The 21727-nt window shown below is 42.1% G+C and overlaps 1 protein-coding gene across 2 annotated transcripts in view; it reads right to left on the bottom strand.

Moving 5' to 3' along the window:
- Positions 1-21727, bottom strand: part of MAGI3 (membrane associated guanylate kinase, WW and PDZ domain containing 3) — a 73283-nt gene that overhangs the window by 28887 nt on the left and 22669 nt on the right. For both annotated transcript variants that reach the window (XM_055728177.1, XM_055728176.1), the window contains exons 2-6: positions 6965-7081; positions 4976-5095; positions 2728-2937; positions 1248-1422; positions 317-396 (exon numbers count right to left, since the gene is read on the bottom strand). In XM_055728177.1, coding sequence (XP_055584152.1) covers positions 317-396; positions 1248-1422; positions 2728-2937; positions 4976-5095; positions 6965-7081 — 702 coding nt within the window. The remainder of the gene's footprint in view (positions 1-316; positions 397-1247; positions 1423-2727; positions 2938-4975; positions 5096-6964; positions 7082-21727) is intronic.

Genomic DNA, 21727 nt, shown 5'->3' with positions numbered 1-21727 from the left:
CATCACTAAGGTATCCAGCTTTCTCCTTAGCAATGATAGTAACTGGAACAAAGTTATCTCATTCTCTTCTCACGAATGCAGCTAAACCCATGATTCAGTCAGATTCTACTACTCCAGAGAAAATACAATGTGGACCTTCCCAGTCTTATGCAAACTCCTATCGCCACCAAACTGGGGACACTCAGCACTACCCTGCCTGCTCCAGTCACGTGTACCAGGAAGAAGCTTTACCACAGCAATAATGGATTGTATCCAGCTGGGATAAACTCAAGACATTTACCAGTCACAGGTGCAAAATTAATTCTGAATATCTCACCTCCATCTTCACAGTCTTCAGGAGCTTTGGCCTTCTTACAGAGCCGTGGATCAAGCCATGTGGTTGTCTTGGTGTTATGACTGTAGAGCAGAACATATGCCATTAAAAGAAGAGAACTCCCTCAGACTGAAGAAATTTTGCTTTACTTTTACTTTTAAATATTTACTACCATGGGAAGACTGTAGCTTTTAGATAATATAACCTCTATTTGCGCCCTAGTCACACCATAAAATGCTAAAGAAAGGCAACAATGATGCTCAGAGGTACCACTGCACTGGAGACTCTCCATGACAGATGTGAAATGTTAGGGGTATAAACACTCTCCCCTGACCCCGAGAGCTCATGTGGGAACAGCAGTTGTTTCTACCTGAAAGGAAAAAATATTTTTAGCCTCTTATGATTAACTCTCAGTAAGGTTTCCGCTGCATTTTTGCCTTACAGCTTATAAATGAGGCTGTTCCACATGTGCACATATGAGCTACTTTCCTATCCTGGGCTTTAATCTGTGCTATTTGTACTTTTCAGCATGCATTCCCAGCCAAGGAACACAAGCATTGAAGAAAGAATAAACAAGCTCTCAGATTTCAGAGGAATTTGACACAGAGAAGGTTTATATGATGTTATACCTCCCTTAGCAATACCCAGCCAGCTTCATATTTTGTGAGGTACAAAACTCGCATTACAAACTGACGCTGCATGTGGAACCACAAGGCTTTCCTGTGTGACGGCAATCGTACTAAGTGTACAACATAGATGACCAGCAGTAAGGAATCTAACAGCAGGAATATATTAAATTTCATAGAGAAACAGAAGCAGTAAGAGCAGCAGAAGAGAGGTATAAGAGCAGCAGGCAGCTTCCTAGACTGCCACCCATCAGCACTTCTCTCCTGCGAAGGGCACAGCAACCCCTCCACACTGTCAGTCTACTCACTCAATGAAGTAGATCATGCCAGTGTCGGTGTAGGCCATCTCCCAGTTCTTGGGGAGTGGTTCCAGGGTTTCATCCCTCAACAAGTAATTTCTGAAGTCCATGGAGCTGCTTGTCTGGTTGTAGCTGGGAACAGGTTTCATCCAGTCAGGAGAATCTGAATGTTTTTCTTTGTTTTCTGCAGTTGTTCAGGGAAAGTGTTACTATTTGTCAGATGTTTATGTTGTTTCTCACAAAGAACCACCCTCTTAATCTGGCTACGAGTGGATGTCAAACACTGCCCCATGTGTGATGTGCATTTTTCCACCTTTTTTTTTTCAGCTGTGAACTTTGAAAAGCTGACATGAAAACACTGAACTCTGCTCTTCCCCTGCCAAACAGAATTAACCTCGTATCATGTGTCTGAGCCTACTCTGAAAAAATCAATGCTGGCAGAAAACCAAGTTGACTACACTTTGTTGCTGCTCTTACATACAGAACAGTGTTTGTAATACCATACCCCCCCACCCCCCCAATCCTACTAATATTCCTCAAAGCACCAGAATGAAATGTAGAGAAGACCTAAAGTGCCAATAAAACACACACCACCCTCCTGCAAGGCACAAGAAAAAGCTCCCAAAAATCCCCACAGGAAACTTTCAATGCAAGCCTCCACCCTTCAGTCCTGAGGTTACGCTCAGTATCTTTCATCACACAACAACATCTGCGACCTTCACCTAACCAGCAGCCCGGTCACCTCGCCGCTCTGTGCTGTGGTGTTGTCAGCCCTGAAGCTAGCAAGTTTAGGTCAGGTCTAGTCAATACAAGTCTGTCTTAAACACACAGACAGGATCATCTGCAAATGCAATGTGACATTTCTCTCCGCCATCAGTTCCTCCCCCTCAAGATGAGTAACTGTGACAGCGGAAGGAAAAGGGCATCCTGCCAACCTTTGAAAGGTCCAACCGGACACTGGTCCAGTCCTCATGCACTCTGCTTTATTTCTCTCCAGAAACTCCCCTTCAGGCAGTTTCAGGCTGTGCAACAGTTCCTTAACCAAAATAATCTGAAAATTTTACAGTATGAGCTAGCGTTGCCCCTTAAACCAACAGCTTCACTAAAATCTCCTGCATACAAATACAGTAATCTCCTCAAAATTAAACAATAACATGTACAGGGTATGAATTATACTCTGCAAAGGATTCTGTTACTTGAAGAGTGGATAAATTTTTCCTTCCTCCTCATGTAACTGGCAGATACCCAGCACTACATGTTCTTTACTGAGCAGTGCATTTTATGATGCAATTGCACATCTGGCTGGAAGAACAGCTGTTTCTTCTTAAAAGATAATTTCAAAATTGAGTAAAAACACCAGTCTGAATAGAAAACTGCCTTCAAACTTTACCAAAACTAAGGAAGCAGTTCAAGCAAGCATGAGCGTTATTTGTATGCTTCTTATCCATTCATACCATACTTCAGGGAATTTCTCCCCTTGTCAACCAACCTATCCCTCCGCTGCCATTAACTGCTTCCTTTTCCTCCTCTTCCTCCTCTTCAGGGAGAGCGCTGTCCATCCTTTGCATTTTGCTGACAGATGTGGTTCTTTTCCTCTGTGATTCGGTATCAAAATCATTGTCAAAAAGAACTTGATCCACGGGATCAGGCTGAAAGGGGCTGGGCTCCGCTGGAGGCTTTGGAGTACCGTAAAAATTACCTGACAGTGAGACAGAAAATCAAGATTGCTAAAGCACTGACACTTGCAGAAAGTACCGGCAGTGAATGTTTTATTGCCTATGTAACATGTTTTTGGTGAAAGACCTGAACTGTAACTTAACTTCTTAAAAAAGACATAAGCACTGTCAAAAAATCGATCAAGAGTCAAAACCTATTTGCCAATGATGCTATCTGACATCAGAAAACAATAGGTTTAATTCAAAATTTCTATCCTGCCACATGTTTTCAAAGCAAAAGACAGATTTGCTACTTTATGGAACATTAGTGAATTCCAGGCAAAGAGACTTGGGGAACAGTCTTGAGAAAAGCAGAACAGTGAAAATCAATTGTTCTTACTTTATATACTGATTAACTGATTAACAAAGTACTATGCAGCAACAGAAACACTCTGAAGTAAAAAAGCAAATTAATTTTGTGCAGAAGTATCTATTTACATAAAACCATTTAGAAATAATTGATTCTAAAACTACAATCCTACTATTTTCTACTGATAATACATGCTGTTAATACAGCTTCATCTAAAAAATGAGCTCTGCTTGAGAAAAATGAAGAGATATTTTTCTTCAATATTTTAATCTAAAACACAAAGACTGGGAATCATCTGTTGTTTTCCGGAAAACAATTTCAGCAATTGACCTCTCTCCTGACTGCTCATCTGACTTTTATTAGGGAATGGAGCACACAGTAAGAGAGCTTCCCAGAATTCCTGCTGGGGTAACTTTTGGTGCTGGATATGGTTTTGACCATTAAAAAAAAAAAAGTAAGAAACCCTTCTGAAAATATAAGTGAGGGCGAGGCTCAAAGTGGTGACAGCCAGATAAAGGAGAGCTAAGGGGGAAAAAAAAGTGTCAGTTTAGTCTAAATTTGCTTAGATTTCCACAGACAGGACGACGTTGACAGACAGCATGAGACATGTAAAAGAAGGAGGTACAAAGCCTTTCACAGAATCTTCTACTTTGGACATTTTCTTTTTCTTTCTTTCTTCCCTTTTTTTTTTTTTTTTAAGAGGGTGGAATCAACCAAACTCATTCGAGTGCCAGTAAATCCACCAACTACCAAAGAAATCCACTTGATGCATATGTTGGAATCAAATATATGTTAAACAGATGTAAAAATCAGGCAGGTTTATAATCTCAAATTCTGTTGATCATCAACGAAAGCTGCACATGCTCAGCATTTCTGAAAATTTGGCCGTAATTTAGTTGACTTCAAGTACAACTATATATTTGAAAAAAATCTAGCCAGATCATATGTCAGATTTTATAAACTTAGGTTAAAAAGCAGCACAAGATGTTTGCAATTTGTTCTGTTCACGGTGTCAAGTCATTCAATAGTAAAAAGCAGTAGAAACCAGGTGATCGTTACTTGAGACCCATCTGCAACCAGGCATGCTCCACAGCAGTGCAAGACATCCCCAGGGCTGAGCCAGTCAAACTGGTATCTCCTCCCTCTCACTTTAAAAAAAGGTGGGTTTTGGTTCATCCCGCCACCCTAGAGCACAGGGACAGGAGGAACCTTGAAGTTACCTCTGACTGACATCAAACGCTTGAAAACAAACCAAAGCAAACCAAAGGCCTGCCACACAGTAGCAGCTCCTTGACTCCCCTGGATAACCAGTTCCTGACGGTTCGCTACCTTCATTATGACGTGTTTCCCCATCACTTTTAACAAAACTGACTCTGCTACAGATTTCGACAATCTGGTCTAGAGCTGTTAGATTTTTCATAGCAAAATACATTTGCTTCCTCAAAAATGCAATGGGGAAAATAATCAGATGGCATTAAGACTGGCTGAAAGGACACCTGTGATTTAGTAGAGAGCTTTAAAACAAGACCACTAGTCTTCTTCACAGGTAGTCCAAAAATAGACTTAATATTGCCGCTCTGGTAGCGTAACGACCATCAACGGGCAGGCCAAGTGGCACCTCCGGGGTGTAAGGAACTGCAGGAACTGCACTTAGACCAAGACACCAGACATGAGTTCTGGGTCCTTATTCCCATTCCGTGTCATCAACGTACCATCGTATGTTCCACTTTCTAGCAAGGCTCCACTTTCTTCCAGTGCTTTAAACTGCTCAACCGGAATGAAATTATAGTCTACCCCAGGGACCTCCCCATCTCTGGGAGCCCGTGTAGTGCCTGAAAAGACAGAGAAAACATTCTTGTAAGATACTTAAGTGCTGCCTGTTTACCAAATGCTGCCTGCTGTACAGTTCAGTAAAAACAATGTATTTTTGTACCTTTATACAGTGATGATGTCACTCCGGTAAGATAAGAGATAGAACACTGGCGAGCAAATGAACAATAATGTATGAAAACTAGGCCAATAAATTATGTAGGAATGACAGTTCTGGTATTGAGGAAGGAGGAGGAAAAAAAGCTGGGTGAGGTGGTAATTAGAGAGAATTTCCTCCATTCAGTGAACCAAAACCAGCTTCTGTGGAAGCTGACAATGCCTGGGCCAGGCCGTCACAGGCTGGGATTCTGAGGAGCTGTTTAACAGCTGTGGTATGTTAACCCAGCTGTAAGGGTGCTTCATCTCTCCACTGTTTCCACCAGTACCAACTCACTAACTCGCCAAGAGGTCAGCATAACTAAGCACATTTGATTTTTGGGCCACCAAATCCGTAACCGGGCACAGAAACTGTTTTTTAACCTTACAATTCAGAGTGTAAATCAGCTATACACCAAACCCTGGCTGTAGGTAAGATTTTTCACGGTAATCAGTAAATTGCTGGTTTAATGCAGAAGTTCTCGAAGCGTTGTATCTCTAAATATGGGTCTCCCATAGTCATAACAGCTTAATTAAAGCTCTCCTGGAAAGGACTCTACTGATTTGTTACTGCCTATAACATAAAGCATTTTAAAGGTGTATGTCAATTTTTTTCAGGCAGCAGCACGAACAAGAGCTGCTAGCAAATAAACTGCATTTCACTATTATTATCTTCTGAGAAAGTCGCAAAGCCTTGGGCACGATCAGTATAATAATGATGCTAAACTGAGAACAGAATTCCTGTAGTTACAAGAACATCAGTTGACAAACTGAGGGTTTTACTGCAATGAATATTTAAATACAGTTGGTGATGAGCCATTTTAATCAGTGAACCTTTGAAAGAAGGTAAAGGATGATCTTGTGATAATTAAGAAGTGAAATTACACAGAAGGGTGAGAAGCAATGACACAGGATTTTTGGCAGCTGTCAGAGCGTCCTGTGCCTTGAACGGTGCTTTCTATAAATGTCCACTCATGGGAGCAGTCACCTTTAGGCACCTCGCTAAAGGCAAGTTGGCATCTGTGCTGGCTGGACCAAGTGATGCTAGCAGATGCTCAGAGCAGAAGGGCTGGCATAACCGATGAGACAGGTCTACCCAGATTCTCCCACTAATTAATTCTTGCTGTGACACTAGTTTGTCCACACGCTGTTCCTTCCTTCTCCTCTTGGGCCATGGATTCACTCTCCCTCTTGCCACCACCACCTTGTACTGTCTTCTCGGCGTGAGCGAACAACAGCTCCCCTGCCTGCACCTTCTGTCGCTGCAACCCTTTCTGCGTACAATCCAATCCCTCCCACACCTCTCCTTCAGCTGCGCTACTCTGCCTAATGCATGTGACCCTCTCGAGGTCCCAGTTTTCTCTTTGTGCAAAAAAACAATAAACTGACAAGAATCAGGACATTTCCACTGTTTGATCATGCTGAGGATGATTTATTTCTTGTGGCAGCTGTGGTTACTGTAACAACAACTGACAAACTGCCAAAGAGTAAAACACAGGTATTACTGAAACGCTCTGAGCGCTGGGTTCTGAAGTTTTTGCTGTTTTGTCAGTCCATATTGGCTGGACATTTTCATTGCAGCTTAAGATACAAAACTATTCCAGCAAAGACATTTACAGAAGTTGCTGCTGCAAGGTAAAACTACAAACCAGATTAAGAGAGAAGGCATTTAAAGCTCTCAAATTAAGCGATGGTTAGCAGGAACAGATCAAATGAGGGTGATCTTACATACTTACAAGGGATGGTTCTCAAGTAGAGATTGTCTCTGATCACTTGCTGGAGTTTATGGTCTATAGAGCCCTTCTGGAACTGAAGGCTCAAGTAGTGGCGCAAGTCTTTGTTGATGACTTTTCCTTAAAAAACAACAAACAAGAATAACTTGTAAAAAATAAGCAGGATCTCACAACAAGAGTGTTACATACAAGTGCTATAAATGTTTCAAAAAAAGGAAGCATCACAGAGAATTGGGTTGTTTTTAATACAACGACCTGAATGGAAAAGCCATTCTATGCTACCAAAGCCTGACTCTGCTGCTGTAAATTGGCACAGTGATTTTAAGCACAGCTACGCAACAACCGTCTAATCTCAGTATCTCCCCAAGCAAGACAGTGACAATATCCTGGAATTATTTGGAAATCAATAAAAAGTATTAAAATACAAAATCTATTGCCAAAATTAAAGTCTCTACAGACAGGAAACTGTTTCAAAATACAGTGATAATACTTTCTATTCAATTTACATCAAATGGATAGGCACCTGAACTCAATATTTTGTCACATGGGAATCTGCATTCTTGATACTATAAAAAGAAATTATTTCCTTTTTAAAAACAATGCATGATAGAAGCGAGAGGTTTTTACAATTATTCCTTTGCAATACTTCTGTCAGGTATCATTAGCGAATCTGTCATATCAGTAGATAACCATGGCCCCTTCAGCACACAAATAACTGAGCTCTTGTATTACTGCTTCATCCTTCTGACAGAAGGGTACAAACCAATCTTTTGTACCCTGTCATCTTCCCAGAAAGCACATTAAATAGGGTTCAGTGACCTTGGTAAATTTAAGTTACGTACTACAGCAGAATACTCAGGGCTTTAGGGAAAAAGACTCAGTCTTTGTCTTCAAAACCCACTCTAGGAGATGGCCAGTAGCAGGCATATGCTGGTGTATCACAACAGCGGGAACAAAAGCTGGAACAGACAACTGCTCCTTTTAAATTGCATCAGCAACAGGTTATGAAACCTGCCGTTGGGAGTGATTCTGACAGGAGCCTTTGAAGCCTGCTGAGACCCGCTGCTAAAGAGACCATCTCAAAAGGCCCAAGAATGAAATGGGGCACAGACCCACATCAGTCTTTCTTAAAACAATGCTCCCCTACAACTTAAAGTGAGATTACTACACTTATATAAAATGCCAAGTTTGGAACAAACCCCAAAACACCAAAATCACCAAAACCTAAAAAACCCTTCTACCACTAACCAAGCTTTCCCAATCATGTGTCACTGCTGCAAAGTTGGTTGCGTATTTTGGTTTTGGCAAGTTTATACTTGCCCTTCCCATTTTGCCAAGTGAAGGGCAGATACACACCTTACACTTGTCTCTCAAACACTACCTTGGCTACCACCATTCACTAACAGCAAACTGTATTTCAATTTGCACCTTTTTCCCTCCAAGCAAAACAATAGCATGGTATTTAAAAGAGAAACCAAGTTTACCTATCATCTCTCTCTTCATAGAGGTCTGTGCCATCCATAAATTAACCAAAACCAAACAAAATCACCCTAAGCCCCCAAGCAAAGAAAAAACCCACCACACACATGCATGTGCCCAGGGATGCAGGCAGCACATCCAGTGCTTAACATGAGTCCCGAGATCCAAATGAAGCCAAATTCTCACCCCCCTTCAAAGCTGTCATTTTTTTTCAAAACTAAGCACAGAAACACTAAAAGCATTCTACAGCGTGGACAGGACAGTCCTCACGGCTCCCCAGGAGTTACACAAGCGATGCCGTACTTCCACTGATGTGGGTGGGGTGAGCAGTGTCCCTGTCCCCAATCCCTTCCCAAACACACAACTCTGAGTAACTCCGCAGCTCCCCTGGGTCGGATGCTCTCTGTTGTTATGGTAGCGAGCCCCCAGCTCAATTCCCTATATTGCCATCACGAGCTGTTCTTTATAAAACTTTGGATTTGCTTCCTGCAGTGTAATGAGCAAAACATGTCATGGAAAATGAAAACAAATGGTGTAATCTCCAGCAAGAAAAATATTTTCCATTTGTTTCTACAAATCACTTTATTGTTAGTAGACAAGATGGTTTCTCAACATTAAAAAACGCTTCACTGCTAAAATGGACCATCCATCTCCCTGTCAAAGACAGATCTATAGCACTGCACTTTAACAATACAAACATATTTCACTTAGGCAGATCAATACACACATCCTTCACTTGGGCAGATGAATCTGGTTGTTAGTTACGTTCAGAGCACTGCGTGTTGGAAAAGCTTGGCAAGAAGTGAAAATCTGTATGAGATGTAGAATTACAGAGACTTTATTTATTCCCTGATCTTACCCTCTTCATGTTTTAAAATTTAAAAGCCTCATAAACCCTTTTCAATAAATATCAACTCAGTCAGAAAAAAAAGAAAAGCTGCTACTACAGGTATGCTGACACTGAGGGGTTAATCTTAACATTAAAACCCTACAGATTGGACTATACGCCGAGAACAATATGACTAAATTAAAGATTGAAAGGATTGCCTGGGGAAAACAGAAGAAAGTCAAACAAAATAGTAGGCAGAGAGAAAATGACAGAAAGTCACATAGAGAATGGTGTGCGTTACAAAGCAGAGAAATAAAGTAACAGTAAGGATGCTTTAGGCAGCCTCCAGAGCTTGTTCTTACGTAAAAGCCAGATATTTCCCCCTTCAGGAGCCGAACATGCTCCTTTACACTGTTTCACACAGGCTTTTAGAAGAACCTCATGTATCAGACTCTCCAAAATGACTTAATAAATGTTGAGTTGGTGTTTGCTGTGCTGCTGAGCTGTCTCTGAAGGATGACACACACAACACAGGGACCAGTCAAGAGGAATAATGTACTTTATACCGTTCAGGTTCTGCAAGATGAACAGGCACAAGCCTCTTGTTTTCAGTTTTAATTTAAATTAACCACAAAGGTGGTGTTTAAATGAGGATATGCACGCTGCAGTTTGGTAAGGAAAACTAAGCGACTGCAGAAGAAAAAAGGGCTTGAGTACCACTGCAGCAAAATACAGTGCTGTGAAGGACAGAGGCAAGCTTGAGTGACAGAGACACTGTGAAAAACGGGGGTAGTGGCTTTCATTTCTTGTCACACCACAAACGGCAACAGTAAAGTTGCCTTTGCTGCTGTACCTAAGCAGGACGAACATAGCTATTTATACATCCAACCTGTCACGGAAATGCTGAAGTATACATGTTGCGGTTACAAACAGATGGGTATTGCTATGGTGCTACTAGAACTCAACACAAAGCAGCACATTTCTAGATTAGCAATGCTGGTAAAACAGCAAAGCTCAAAGCTGAAATATGCAAATAAATGCTAAAAACTCAATCTGTGAAGATTTTGTGTTGCTGTCCAATAGTAAGCTGCAGCAAAATAATGTCCAAGTATGTCTGGCTAACACAGCAGGTATATGGATTGCCTGTGACATCCTCCCCCAATCGCTCTGAAGACCACATAGAAATTCTCCATTTCATTTTGATGCACGATCTATGCAGCCAGAGGTGACAACTTTCTGGAGGCATGGCACATCCTAGTCACTGCACCACGCAGGGAGCTGTACCCTGAAGTTTCCATGCCAACACCTCCCAGAGACAGTGGCAGCTATATGCCAACACTGACCTGCAATGCTGCGCTGATGGGAGAATTAATGAGTACATAGCGTTTTTCTTTCAAACTTTTTGAAAAATATTTTACCGTTAATTATGAAAGCAATTTTACAAAGTAACCGTTTATTAAGTGTGCTACTCTCCTATTAAATGATATAATTCATTACTACGGCTTAAAATTTCACTGCAGCCTTTAGCATAAAAATGGAGTAGTCGCGAAAACGGAACTGCATTCCCTCACTCTTGGCTCCCCTCCGCCCGCTCCTGCCCTGGCCAGACCTCGGCACCACTGCCCACAGGGGTTTTAAGCATCAAAGAATGAAAAAAAGGGCACATTAGACACTGCTGCAGTTTTGTTTTCTCAATGGCAACAAAGCAGAGGAAAAATGTAAACAGAATTTCATCATGTAAATTCAGAATTTCATGAGTGTAAACAGAATTCCATACTGTCCAAGGCTATGCTGGACTGCATGAGGTGTTACATAAGTGGCGACTGCAAAAGGCAACCTGGAATATGAAAATTCCACGCGAAAAACATGAAGGGCTAATAAAGCCGCTAAATGGCTTTGCTCAAAAGCAGCCAAGGAAAACAGGAATTGTCAGAGTTGATCAAGTGGAAAACAGTTACTGTTTAATTAAAAACTAGCCTATCAATACATAAAGTAAGATTAAGTGATCTTCGACGTGATGAAGCAAAAACCATTTAAAGAAACCTTCAGCAACAAAAAGCAGACACCATGCATTAGGAAACCAAATTATAATTAGGGTGCAACACGTTAACTTTATGATATTCTTCAGCAACTACTCACATGTGTAATTAACACAAGGTACGTATCCAAACACATGCATTCACTGACACAAATTATTTCTAAAAGCATGAACAGAATCACCATATTCACAGAACACGGGAAAGATGGAAAAGACAAGCAGTAACCCGCTGCCCACCAGCAAATACAACCCACGTTCCCAGTACAAGAAACAGGTGGGAGGTTCAAATTTTTCCAGTTATATTAGAAAAAGACAGCAACATTTTGCGCACGTCAGACCCAGCCAGCGGGTGCAGCCTTCCTCAGCTTGTGGGGCAGAAACACCGACGGGTTACTGCGCAGAAGCCTGCTTGTCCTTCAGGCAGAAGGGGGCCCTGGATGGCAGAGGAGGCAGGCTGAGACCGGCAGCCCTGCTCAGCACCTCAAACCCCAGAACCTCGCTCCCCAGTTCGGCACCTTGCCCCTGAGCAGCCCCCAGCCCACCAAGGCTCTGTGGACACGCTCCCACTCAACACCTCCCCGCCCCTCTTCCAGAGAATGGATGCAAGAACCTAAGTTTGGACTCTGCCTGCTAAAAAGCAGAGCCCCTGGGAAAAGGCAGGCCAGTAAGGAAGGCGAGAGGCCAGCCACATCTGGGCCAGTGATCCGCCTGGGAACAGAGACCTTGGTCCCATTAGGGACTGATTGCCCCTTGAGGTAACTCCTGCTTGTTCATGAGGTAACTGCTGCTGCTTCGAAGAGCAATCAAGCTCACCATCAGGTGAGGCATTACTTTCTAAGAGACAAGGAGTAAGAAAATCACGGTGTTCTGCCCACAGGGCTCAATAAGCACCTTCTAGGCCATCCGGCACTACCAGCTGCTTTGGAGTTCAGTTGCTGCAAGGATGTTCAGAAGACCAAAAGCAGATAATCATCTCAGGAATGTGACATGTAGGCTTCTGCTCCTCTGCCTTTTAATGAGACTCAGGCAGCAGTAGGTCCACACTGCTCCGCTCCCAAAGTCAAAATTAATCACGTCTTTTGACTGCCAGGTCCGACACCAGAAAAGGCCAACCGTTGACTAATTCAGTGAAGATTCTCCAAAGGGCTGTAGTGGGCAGGTCTCTGGCTTGGATACCGTAAAGGCATCTTGATTTGCTGTGTCACCGGTAGGCAACGACATTTGTCTGAAAACAGAAATCTGTCACAAGACATATTTTCCCCTGACAATGAACAGAACAGACAAGGTAAAGAATGAAACTTCATTTCCTAGAACAAACGTGGGAGAAGAGCCAAACACATCAGAAGCTTCTTTTTTGGATGTGAAATGCGAATGATGTATTTTACAAAGACAAAATAATAATAAAAAAACCTTAGCTCATTAAAGGGCATGAAGAAAAGAATAAAAATCTATTTTAATGTTCTGTTCACATTGACAGACTCTTCACCTTCTCCCTCAACCCAGGATCATTTGTAGAACTTTGGGTCGAGAGCAGACCAAGAGACATCAACAATCAAACTCCTCTGAAATTACAGATGCTGTTATCAGTAGAGGGAGAACTGGGGAATGACTTGGGAAAGTTGTTTGGAGAGGGAAGGGAAAGTCCTGGGGATGAGAAGCTGATAAGCGCAGATAAAACTGAACTGTACTATTTGGGAATAGGGATAGGTATCAAAGGAGGTATTATGATTCAGAATAATGCTGTCAGGAGAAAATATATTTAAAGTATATTTTAAATTCCTCAATAAGATGTCTTACAAAAACTTTCAAATATTCATTAACAAAACCTCACTAAAGCCTGCTGGGCTGTGTGAATTTCCCTCTACTAAATGTCTGCAAAGAATATTGACTGAATATAGGGACAGTAAAGATATTTTTATTAAGCCATGCTGCACTCAGCAAGCTACATGAGCATCCCCCAAAAAAGCTCAGACAATGTTAAATTCTGTAGACTAGAGCCACTGGCACAGGGTTAGCTGCGAGACAGACACAGAAACAGCAGAGACAGCCTGGGTTTAGGCGATGAATGTACACAGGTGAGCAAGAGGCTCGGGAACAAGTGGAGCGAACACAGAGAGGAGAGGGGGCAGAGAAGCAGCCCTGCACGGCATCTGTGTGCAGAAAATCCAAATCAGTCTTGTTACACAGTTCTGGAAGTTATTCCAGCATCTGGAGAAAAAATGTTATAATGAACAACAACAAAAAAGAAAGCATTTAAGAAATTATCAAACTTTCAGGCAAAGGACAATTAGAGAGAAGTCCTTTACACCATGCTTCCTTTGAGATGAGCTTTTGAACACAGTCCTGCCAAGCACATCGCAGCTTGGAGAAGATTGCTACTCATTTCCTTTATTTTACCATGCTTTTTAATTGTATTGCATAAAGATCTTCAGGAAACACTAGCCATATGGAAATCACAGCCCTCCTGCATGCCAGTGTCCTACAGAGATAGAATGAGGAGAGATTCAGAATTCGGGGAGGTTTTTGCAGAACCTGACCCACCCTGTGTACTCTCAAGCTGTCTGGCCTAACATTTGCCTGTGCAGTATGGCCAAGAACTGGACGTCTAATAAACATCGAAGACCTGTGCAAACAGCTACATTTAGAAGACCGATTTTACTCCAAGGCACAGATTAATGACACAAGACCAACCGGTACGGGTGGGAAGTCCCAGAGCGTCGGCACAGAATGAAAGAAGCAGGACTGGAGGAGACCTCACTGACAAGTGGCGGGACCTGTCCGAGCGGCAGAGGAAGGAATTTAATTCCCCCATAACACAGCTAATCCATAAACTTTTAACTACAACAGCAAATCTCGTTTCTTTATAGTGAAGAGAAATCATGGTGCAGAGCATTTGCCAATTACCATGCTGTGAAATAAAGGTTGTTAAGTGGCTAAATGTTACTAGTGTCAATCTTCTTTAAAGAAAATTGAATTAAGGATCTTTCATGTAGCTGAACTATGGCTGTGTCATTAAAGATATTCTACAAATTCAGAAAAAGTAAAGGGTAAGTATGTCAGAGTCATCTAATTGCATTAACATGACAGATGCAGAAGAATTAACAGAAGGATTTACATAGGGTCTATTGTACAGAAAAAAAATTTCAAGGCACTTCATAGCCACAATAATCCATTAGGCCAGACTAATTTACTAGCTGAAAGCTGAAAAATATTAGAAAAGTTTACTTTGAGAGGCTGGTTTAATTGTAGTTTGTTATATGCTGTCCAATAAATTCTTGGTGGTATATTCTTATTTACAGAAATTATGGTAGAGATAAGCCTTACAGTATTCATAAATCATTTACCATAGCATTCAAAATACTGGAAGGGTGTTTTTACAATACTCCTGAAATAAGTGAAAAAACATTTATCAAGATCTAAGAAATAATGTTGCTGCAAACCTTATTACAGCATGTAATCCCACCTCACTTTGGGGAATCTTTTTTTGTTAGTAATACAAAATACACTCTGAAAACATCAAAAACTGTACATGTTGACTTTTCAAGCCTACAGATTTGGGAGATCGCTCCTTACTAAAAATGATCAAAGGGGCGACCAACACAAGCCTGTCCAAGATAATGCCCTAAGATCTTCAGTCAAGGTGGTGACTGATACAGGGAGACAATGTTTCTCAAACCTCATTCCTGAAGATCACAGCACACTGTACAAGGTGTTACAACCAATAAGCCAGCCCACTGTTGGTAAACCTATGCAAAAATAATTTGGCTTTGTGCTCGCTTATGAACTTCATCATTAAAGCATTACAAGTTTTGAAGACAACTAAAATATGCTTTGGAAGGCATATCCCCAAACAGTCTTTAAGAAATACAAAAAGTATTGGCAAATTATGCATTGTTTATTCTGAACAACACTTGGGAGCTGAGAAGGACAAGAGATGAAATGTAAACAGTGGGAGCCTGTATGCAATCCTCCAGGTTTTTATTTTTGGCAGTACAGAAACAGCAAAGCCAACTGTAACGGAAGCCTCTAGATTGTGAATATCCATGGCTGGGTTCCTCAACTGCCATGAAAAAAAAAATAATCTATTGTTTAGTACAGAAGGAAAAAGAAAGAAAATATTGGCAGAGCATAGGCAGCGTTTAGATGGGAGTCTTTCAGTGCCATTTGGTTCATATATGAAAATAACACTTGTTACCCAACTAACAATTGCCTGCGTTTGCAAATAGATGCATCATAGTTGGCTGAATCTTGGAAGCAAAGAATAAAGATTCACTGTGCAACCAAGAGGTTTTTAACAGAGGAAGTACCTTCTACCACCCACCCCAAGCTCACCGCTCCACCTCCAGAGCACAAAACATCTATGGGCAGGGTGGGGCGACCCTCCCCTGCACCCACGGATGGCAGCTCCCATCTAACCACAAACAACAAACATGGCTCTTCTTTAAACTACCTGAAAGCAAAAAGCATTTAGCTCACATGCCAGGACACATACTGAACGAGGACATCACCAGTAAAGCTCAAGTGCGAAGCCCAGGGATGCTGGGGCTCGAGAAGTGCAGAGCTCCTGGCAGCCCGGCTGCCCCTGCCCTCTGATCCGCTCCCTGCACACGGCAGCATCTCCGCAGGGCGCCTGCGGCCAGCTGACACATGGCAGGACAGTGACACACACCACTTCGGAATTGCAGAAAAAGTTGTAAATTAAGACCAGCTGCATTTGGAAACCCATATGTAGGACAACAACAGATAAAGGCTCTACCGGACTCAAAAACAAGTAGCATTTTGCAGCAATACTATTGTGACACAAGACTCTCCATTAGAGCCTAGCGCAATTTTGTGAAGAGGTATGTATCTCATCATGAAAATAAAGTATATACAGTTAGTATTGTTAACATGAAATGAAACATACATGTAAAAAACCAAAAAGATTAGCACACAAACGATGAGAAATGTTGGCAATTACTGATGGACCACGCAGTTCATTATTTTTCACTGAACACTACTTTTTTCCTGTTCTATATCTTGTTACATCTACAGACACTCTTAACCTATGCATGACTTCTGTGGAATGACAGCAGATGTCATTTTAAGTTGGGGTTTATGTGATGCATTGGTAGCAAAAAAGCTTGCAGAGCCTAATACATTTTCTGCCTACGACCTTAAGGATTTTTAAAATGAAAATCCTTTGAGTAAAGAAGTTCAAACTTTCAGATGCCAGCTTCAAGCATACTAGTATCAGATATAATTACAGTAATACATTGCACGCACACAAAAATCCATTAACAATGGGAGTACAGTCAGGAGAATTACCAATGGGTAGGGTTTTCTCTGATAACGCCAAGTATTTTAATGTACCATTATTAAATAGGAGAACAGCAAGGCACAAAGAACTGTACAGCTGTTTCTGATATAAGATCAGACACTGAAGGAGATATGAGTAGAACTCAAATGATTCAGAATAATGAATGGGTTTCAAATAAAATGCAAACATAACTGTTTCCTTCAACTTAACAGTGGGGAAGAAAAATGCAAAAGAACTTTCCACAAGAGAACAGTTTGACCTTTTATATTGCATACGGAGACTTCACTCTTCTCTCTTTGATTTAGTATTTTCTTGAGAAGCGAAAAAAAGCACTTAAGAGATGAACAATCTTTTGCCTATTTATTAAGATTTGCTAGATTTTCAAGAGGTATTTTAATTCTCTGCTTTCCTCGTGATCCTTCCCCACACTTCACTGGGAGGCAGCATGTATTCTACTTTACTCGTGGGAAAGATGGAGCATTTTACAACCTTCTGAAACAACTAAGACTCACTGCAAAGAATTTGTTTTTAATTGCTGTGGGGTAGTAACCTAAAAGCAGAGATACACTCTGCTCTCAGCTCACAGACAGCACTTTATACTTTGATACTATGACAATGGCTGGGGGGAAGAGTCAGTGAAGAGTGTCTGTGTGGAAAGTCACCCCTGAGACATCACTGTTGATACAGCAGATGAAGCTGTCCTTCTTGCAGGCCAGCAGGGAAAGGCATCCTCCTTCCACCTGCCTCTGGCTGCTTTCTCTCCTCACACCTCCACTGCTGCTCTGCTTGACCTGTCCTCCTCATTTTGTAGCAGTCCCCACAATAATCCATCCACTACAATGGCACATGATTTCTGTCTCAAGTAAGATGTGTTTGCACTGGTGATGAGGAACAAGAATCCAAATAAACTGCACCCTGTAAGCCTCCACCACTGCCAGGTTTAAGTCAAAGACAGGGATTTACACAGGTATCTGGAAAGCTCACTGAGCACAGCCTGGGAGCTTGAAACAACTCACAGGACAAAAACGTGGATTTGCAAGATCTAACTATGCCTCTCAAAGTAAGAGAAATGCAAAGCACGAGAAGCAACAGGTTTCTGACGTCACAACAGCAGATTAGTACAAACACTGAGCAGGACAGTACAGTCTAGTTGAACCACCATGCAAGTGATGGATCCTGTTCAGCAACACACAAACAGGCACAAACATGCTAGAAGACTGTGTTACAACAATCTAAAGGGTCAAAACAACAATTAGAATTTGTAATATGCGAACACGTTAAAAAAAATAAAAATACAGGGTTGTTTTAATAATAGCACTTTATTAAGGCTTTCTAATTATGCACTCGATCCCTTGCTGAGTTTAATCACTGTGCAACTCGCTACACCTACCAAGGCTGTCTGGCATGAGTAATATCTGTCACTGCAACACTCGTACTGTAAAGTCAAATACAGACACTGGAGCCATGAAATCAGAGTCCTCTGTAGCTGTCATAGGTTACAATAATACATAAATCATCTAGTCTGCTCTTAATTGAGCAGATACAGAAGTGAAACACTCCAAAACAAAGATAGGTAACCCAAACAATAGAAGTGATTTTCCTCGGGGTAACTATGGCTTGTTTTTTCCGATTTATAAACAATCTGCCATTCACTCCCTTAAATTTACAATGTGAGGGTTTAGGGCATTCACACTAGAGAAAATGATTTACTGAGACAAACCAACCAATTTGGTCTAGAAAGCACAATTAACATACGCAACTGAACAAAATGTTACTTGAGTCCGAAAACTGTTCTAATATTAATGCTTCCCTTTGACAATCCGCAGCCAGCGGGCAAATTCAAACTTGCCAACATTTAGTAAGTATTGTTTCAATATCCCACCCCAACAAGGGGTTCTACACAGGGTATTTTTGTAGGTTAACCTATTCCCACTGCAGTGTTTTGCAAAAACTGCCTGCCCTTGTGTTTGTCCTAACGTTTCAGACACTGACATACGTATAACATACCATATCTTATTGCTTAAGCAGCGTGCAGTTCTATAGAATGACATTTCAGTCACATCCCCAAAGAAAAATGTCCTTGCAGCTGCTCTGTGTTACACAAGCGATTTAATCTGCTTGGGACTTGGCACTGGTTTTCCAGCATAAGGGTACACGTTACATGCCAAGACCTTTTTTGTGTGTGTGTTCCGATTAGAATAGAATTTATGCAAATCACAGATTTATTTTTAGCCTGCTTTCCATAGGAAACAAGACATGCAGTTACACTCTAATTTCTAGGCCCACTAACCTGTTTCAGTCTGGAGTTCAGCAGAGTAAGGAGCCTGACAAAGACACTATATTCACAAAGATGCTGCATGTCTGTTTTGCTGGACCAGAACAAACCTCTTGGGTGACCAACCAGCAACAGAAAACGTCACAGCAAAGGCATCCTTCAGCTGTGCCCATCAGTGGCAGCACAAGGTCTGTCATAGCTGGACCCATAAACCAAGTTTACACAACAGCAAACCCAGCTCTCAAATACCTGACCCACCCCAAACGTCCCCATTCCACATCACTTTCAAGTGCAACAGTTCTTGTTAACAGCGTGGTTCATTCCAAAGCACTGGCCCACGCAGAAAAGTCACTGATGAGGTTTTGGGCGCACAGCTCTGTTGGGCTCCTCAGCCCCCACTTACTGCAGGACCCCAGAGCTCCAGCCAGGGCAGGGACCCCCACCAAGCACTGAACACACAGGCTAAGGAGCAATTCCTGCTCCGAGTAACAGTCATTAAGTGGTTCTTATGAAGGAATGGAGCTTCTCAAACTGGCTTTTCAAGGATCTCGGGAAGTCCCACCACTCCCAGAGGTAGGCTGCGGTATTCCCAATGGATCGCTTGCACTTGCACCAGAGAGAGGCAGTTCAGCAGTAAATTCAAACTGCAGATCACACAGCTGTGCCTCACCATGCTCCCAAGGACTCCCAGGAACTCAAACACCAACATCTAAGTGCCATCTCAGCACTCCTCTGATCAAATTAACAGATGTGCCATGTCACGGCATTATTGATTGGACATCTCAACATTTAATTGGAAAACAACACAGACAGACACCCCCAGCACTCTGCACAATATGGACAGTCAGCAAAATCCCTGTAACTCCAGATGTGCACTGGCCATGACTAATGCTAATGCCTGACTCATACAGAGTTCACACAGCAATTCTGCATCAAGACATGCTTTATTCAGTCTGCTACTACAGCTAAGGATCGAGGGCACACCAACGCACACCACAGTGCTCCGGTAAGGAACAGAGAAGTCCCTGCAGATGGCCCAGGACAGCACCCAGGGGAACATGCACGAGCTGTGGCAAGCACCAAGTCTGTGAGCATTCCTCACAGGTAGCCTCTTCGCACAAGCATGGCTGCAAGGAAACAGGTTTATGTTCCTCAGATTCTTCAATGCATTTCTTAGCAAACACAAACTTGTTGCAGAAAAGTATCAACACTGACATTTTAAAGTGCTGGTATAAACAGCACTGCAACTTTTAACTTGCGTAAGTCATACCATTTTCATGAACTATGAAAAAGACTTTCTCTCAAAACACAACCTAAAAACCAGCATTTAGTATCAATTGCTGTTAACTCCTACCCTTAAGGAATCTTACAAGACTTAAAAAGCCCAGAATGCCTCTGAGAAGGTACTGAACACCTACTGCACAGTTTTACAGTAGGCATATCCAGCTCACAGCACTACTGCACTATAAGCTAAAAGAAAAAAATAATTCAAAACATACAAACATTATTCAAAATACTTTAAAAATCTTCCAATTCAGAAAATAAGGTAATTCTCTCTTTTCACCCACATGAAGATGTCAGTCAAGCATCTTTTCCATCATGTATTTGGCACTACATTTACACGTGAAAAGCACAAAAACAAGAGCCAGGAGACTTGTTCCAGCCACCTACAAGACGGGGTCAGCTACCCACAATGTGCATCCAGAGACACAAGCAAGCTTCTGCCTTGGCCACAGAGAACAAGCACACATTCGTCGGTCACACCCCTGAATCTCACTGGTTTCACTCAATGAACTACAATTCAGTTATAACCTGATTTTGCAGGGATGCCTGTGTTTATGATCTTAACGCATTCTGTTGTTGAAGTAATCACATTAGGAAAGAACATGTCCCTATGTGTAAAGTTAATTGAGTAATATTAAAAATGAAAGGAATTTATCCTTTCCCTTGCACAGCATATCCTATTATTTCATCACTATTCATTTAATAAGATTTATTTCCAGTTACGGCACCCAGGGTTTTCAATTAAATATGAAATAGTGCTTTCTCTAAGGAGAGCAAGCGTGAAGAGCTGAACACCAGCAAAGAGGAACTGCTCAGCTTTTGGGACTCAAATTGCAAAAACTGAAATTGTCCAAGCAGTCCTAGCACATCCCATCACAACTCTTTGCCACAGAAACTCAGCTCGCCAGCAAGGTGGGTCACAGCAGCTAGCCTGGTGCGACTGCATCAAAGGCGCCAATTTGCAAGCTCCAAAGCAAGTCGTGGGAGCAGTGCAGGTCATCACCACTGAAAGCTGCAGCTCATTCAGAAGAGCTGTCAGAAGCAACTGCGCGCTCACCTCCACCTTTTGGCTTATTAATTTACATTTCAAAATTGGGCAGATGAGACTGACAAACTACTTCTCATTACTTACAATCCCAGAGAAGCAAGGTAAGACAGGTACATGGGGTCAGAAACTGCTGCAAGCAGTGCGGTAAGCACCCACCTGCCCGAGCCTGCTCCCAAGCATCTGGGGACCCTAAAAGCTTCTTGCCCAGTGCTCAGCACTGGGTTCATGCAAGTTTTTAAACTTTCATCTAGTTGTTGCCCATGCCTGCTAACATGGGTGCAAACCAAAATGGGTGCTTGACACACTCCAGAGCGTGGCACGGCAGGTGGGGGCATGAAAAGGTTCAGATGCACCTCATCCAAACAGGTTTCCAACACTGAGACGGGCTCCTCAACCTTCCTGCTCCTTATGAGCATGTCTGCATGACAAATGTGCAGTGACCGAGGGCAGACTGGCTTTAATGAAGTATCATCAAGATAAAAGAGTGTATTATCAACCTAACTTGAAACACAAT

This window comes from Falco cherrug, chromosome 16 (assembly GCF_023634085.1).
Source record: "Falco cherrug isolate bFalChe1 chromosome 16, bFalChe1.pri, whole genome shotgun sequence".
NCBI classification, from domain to species: domain Eukaryota; kingdom Metazoa; phylum Chordata; class Aves; order Falconiformes; family Falconidae; genus Falco; species Falco cherrug.
This window is presented reverse-complemented; position numbering and strand designations above follow the sequence as displayed.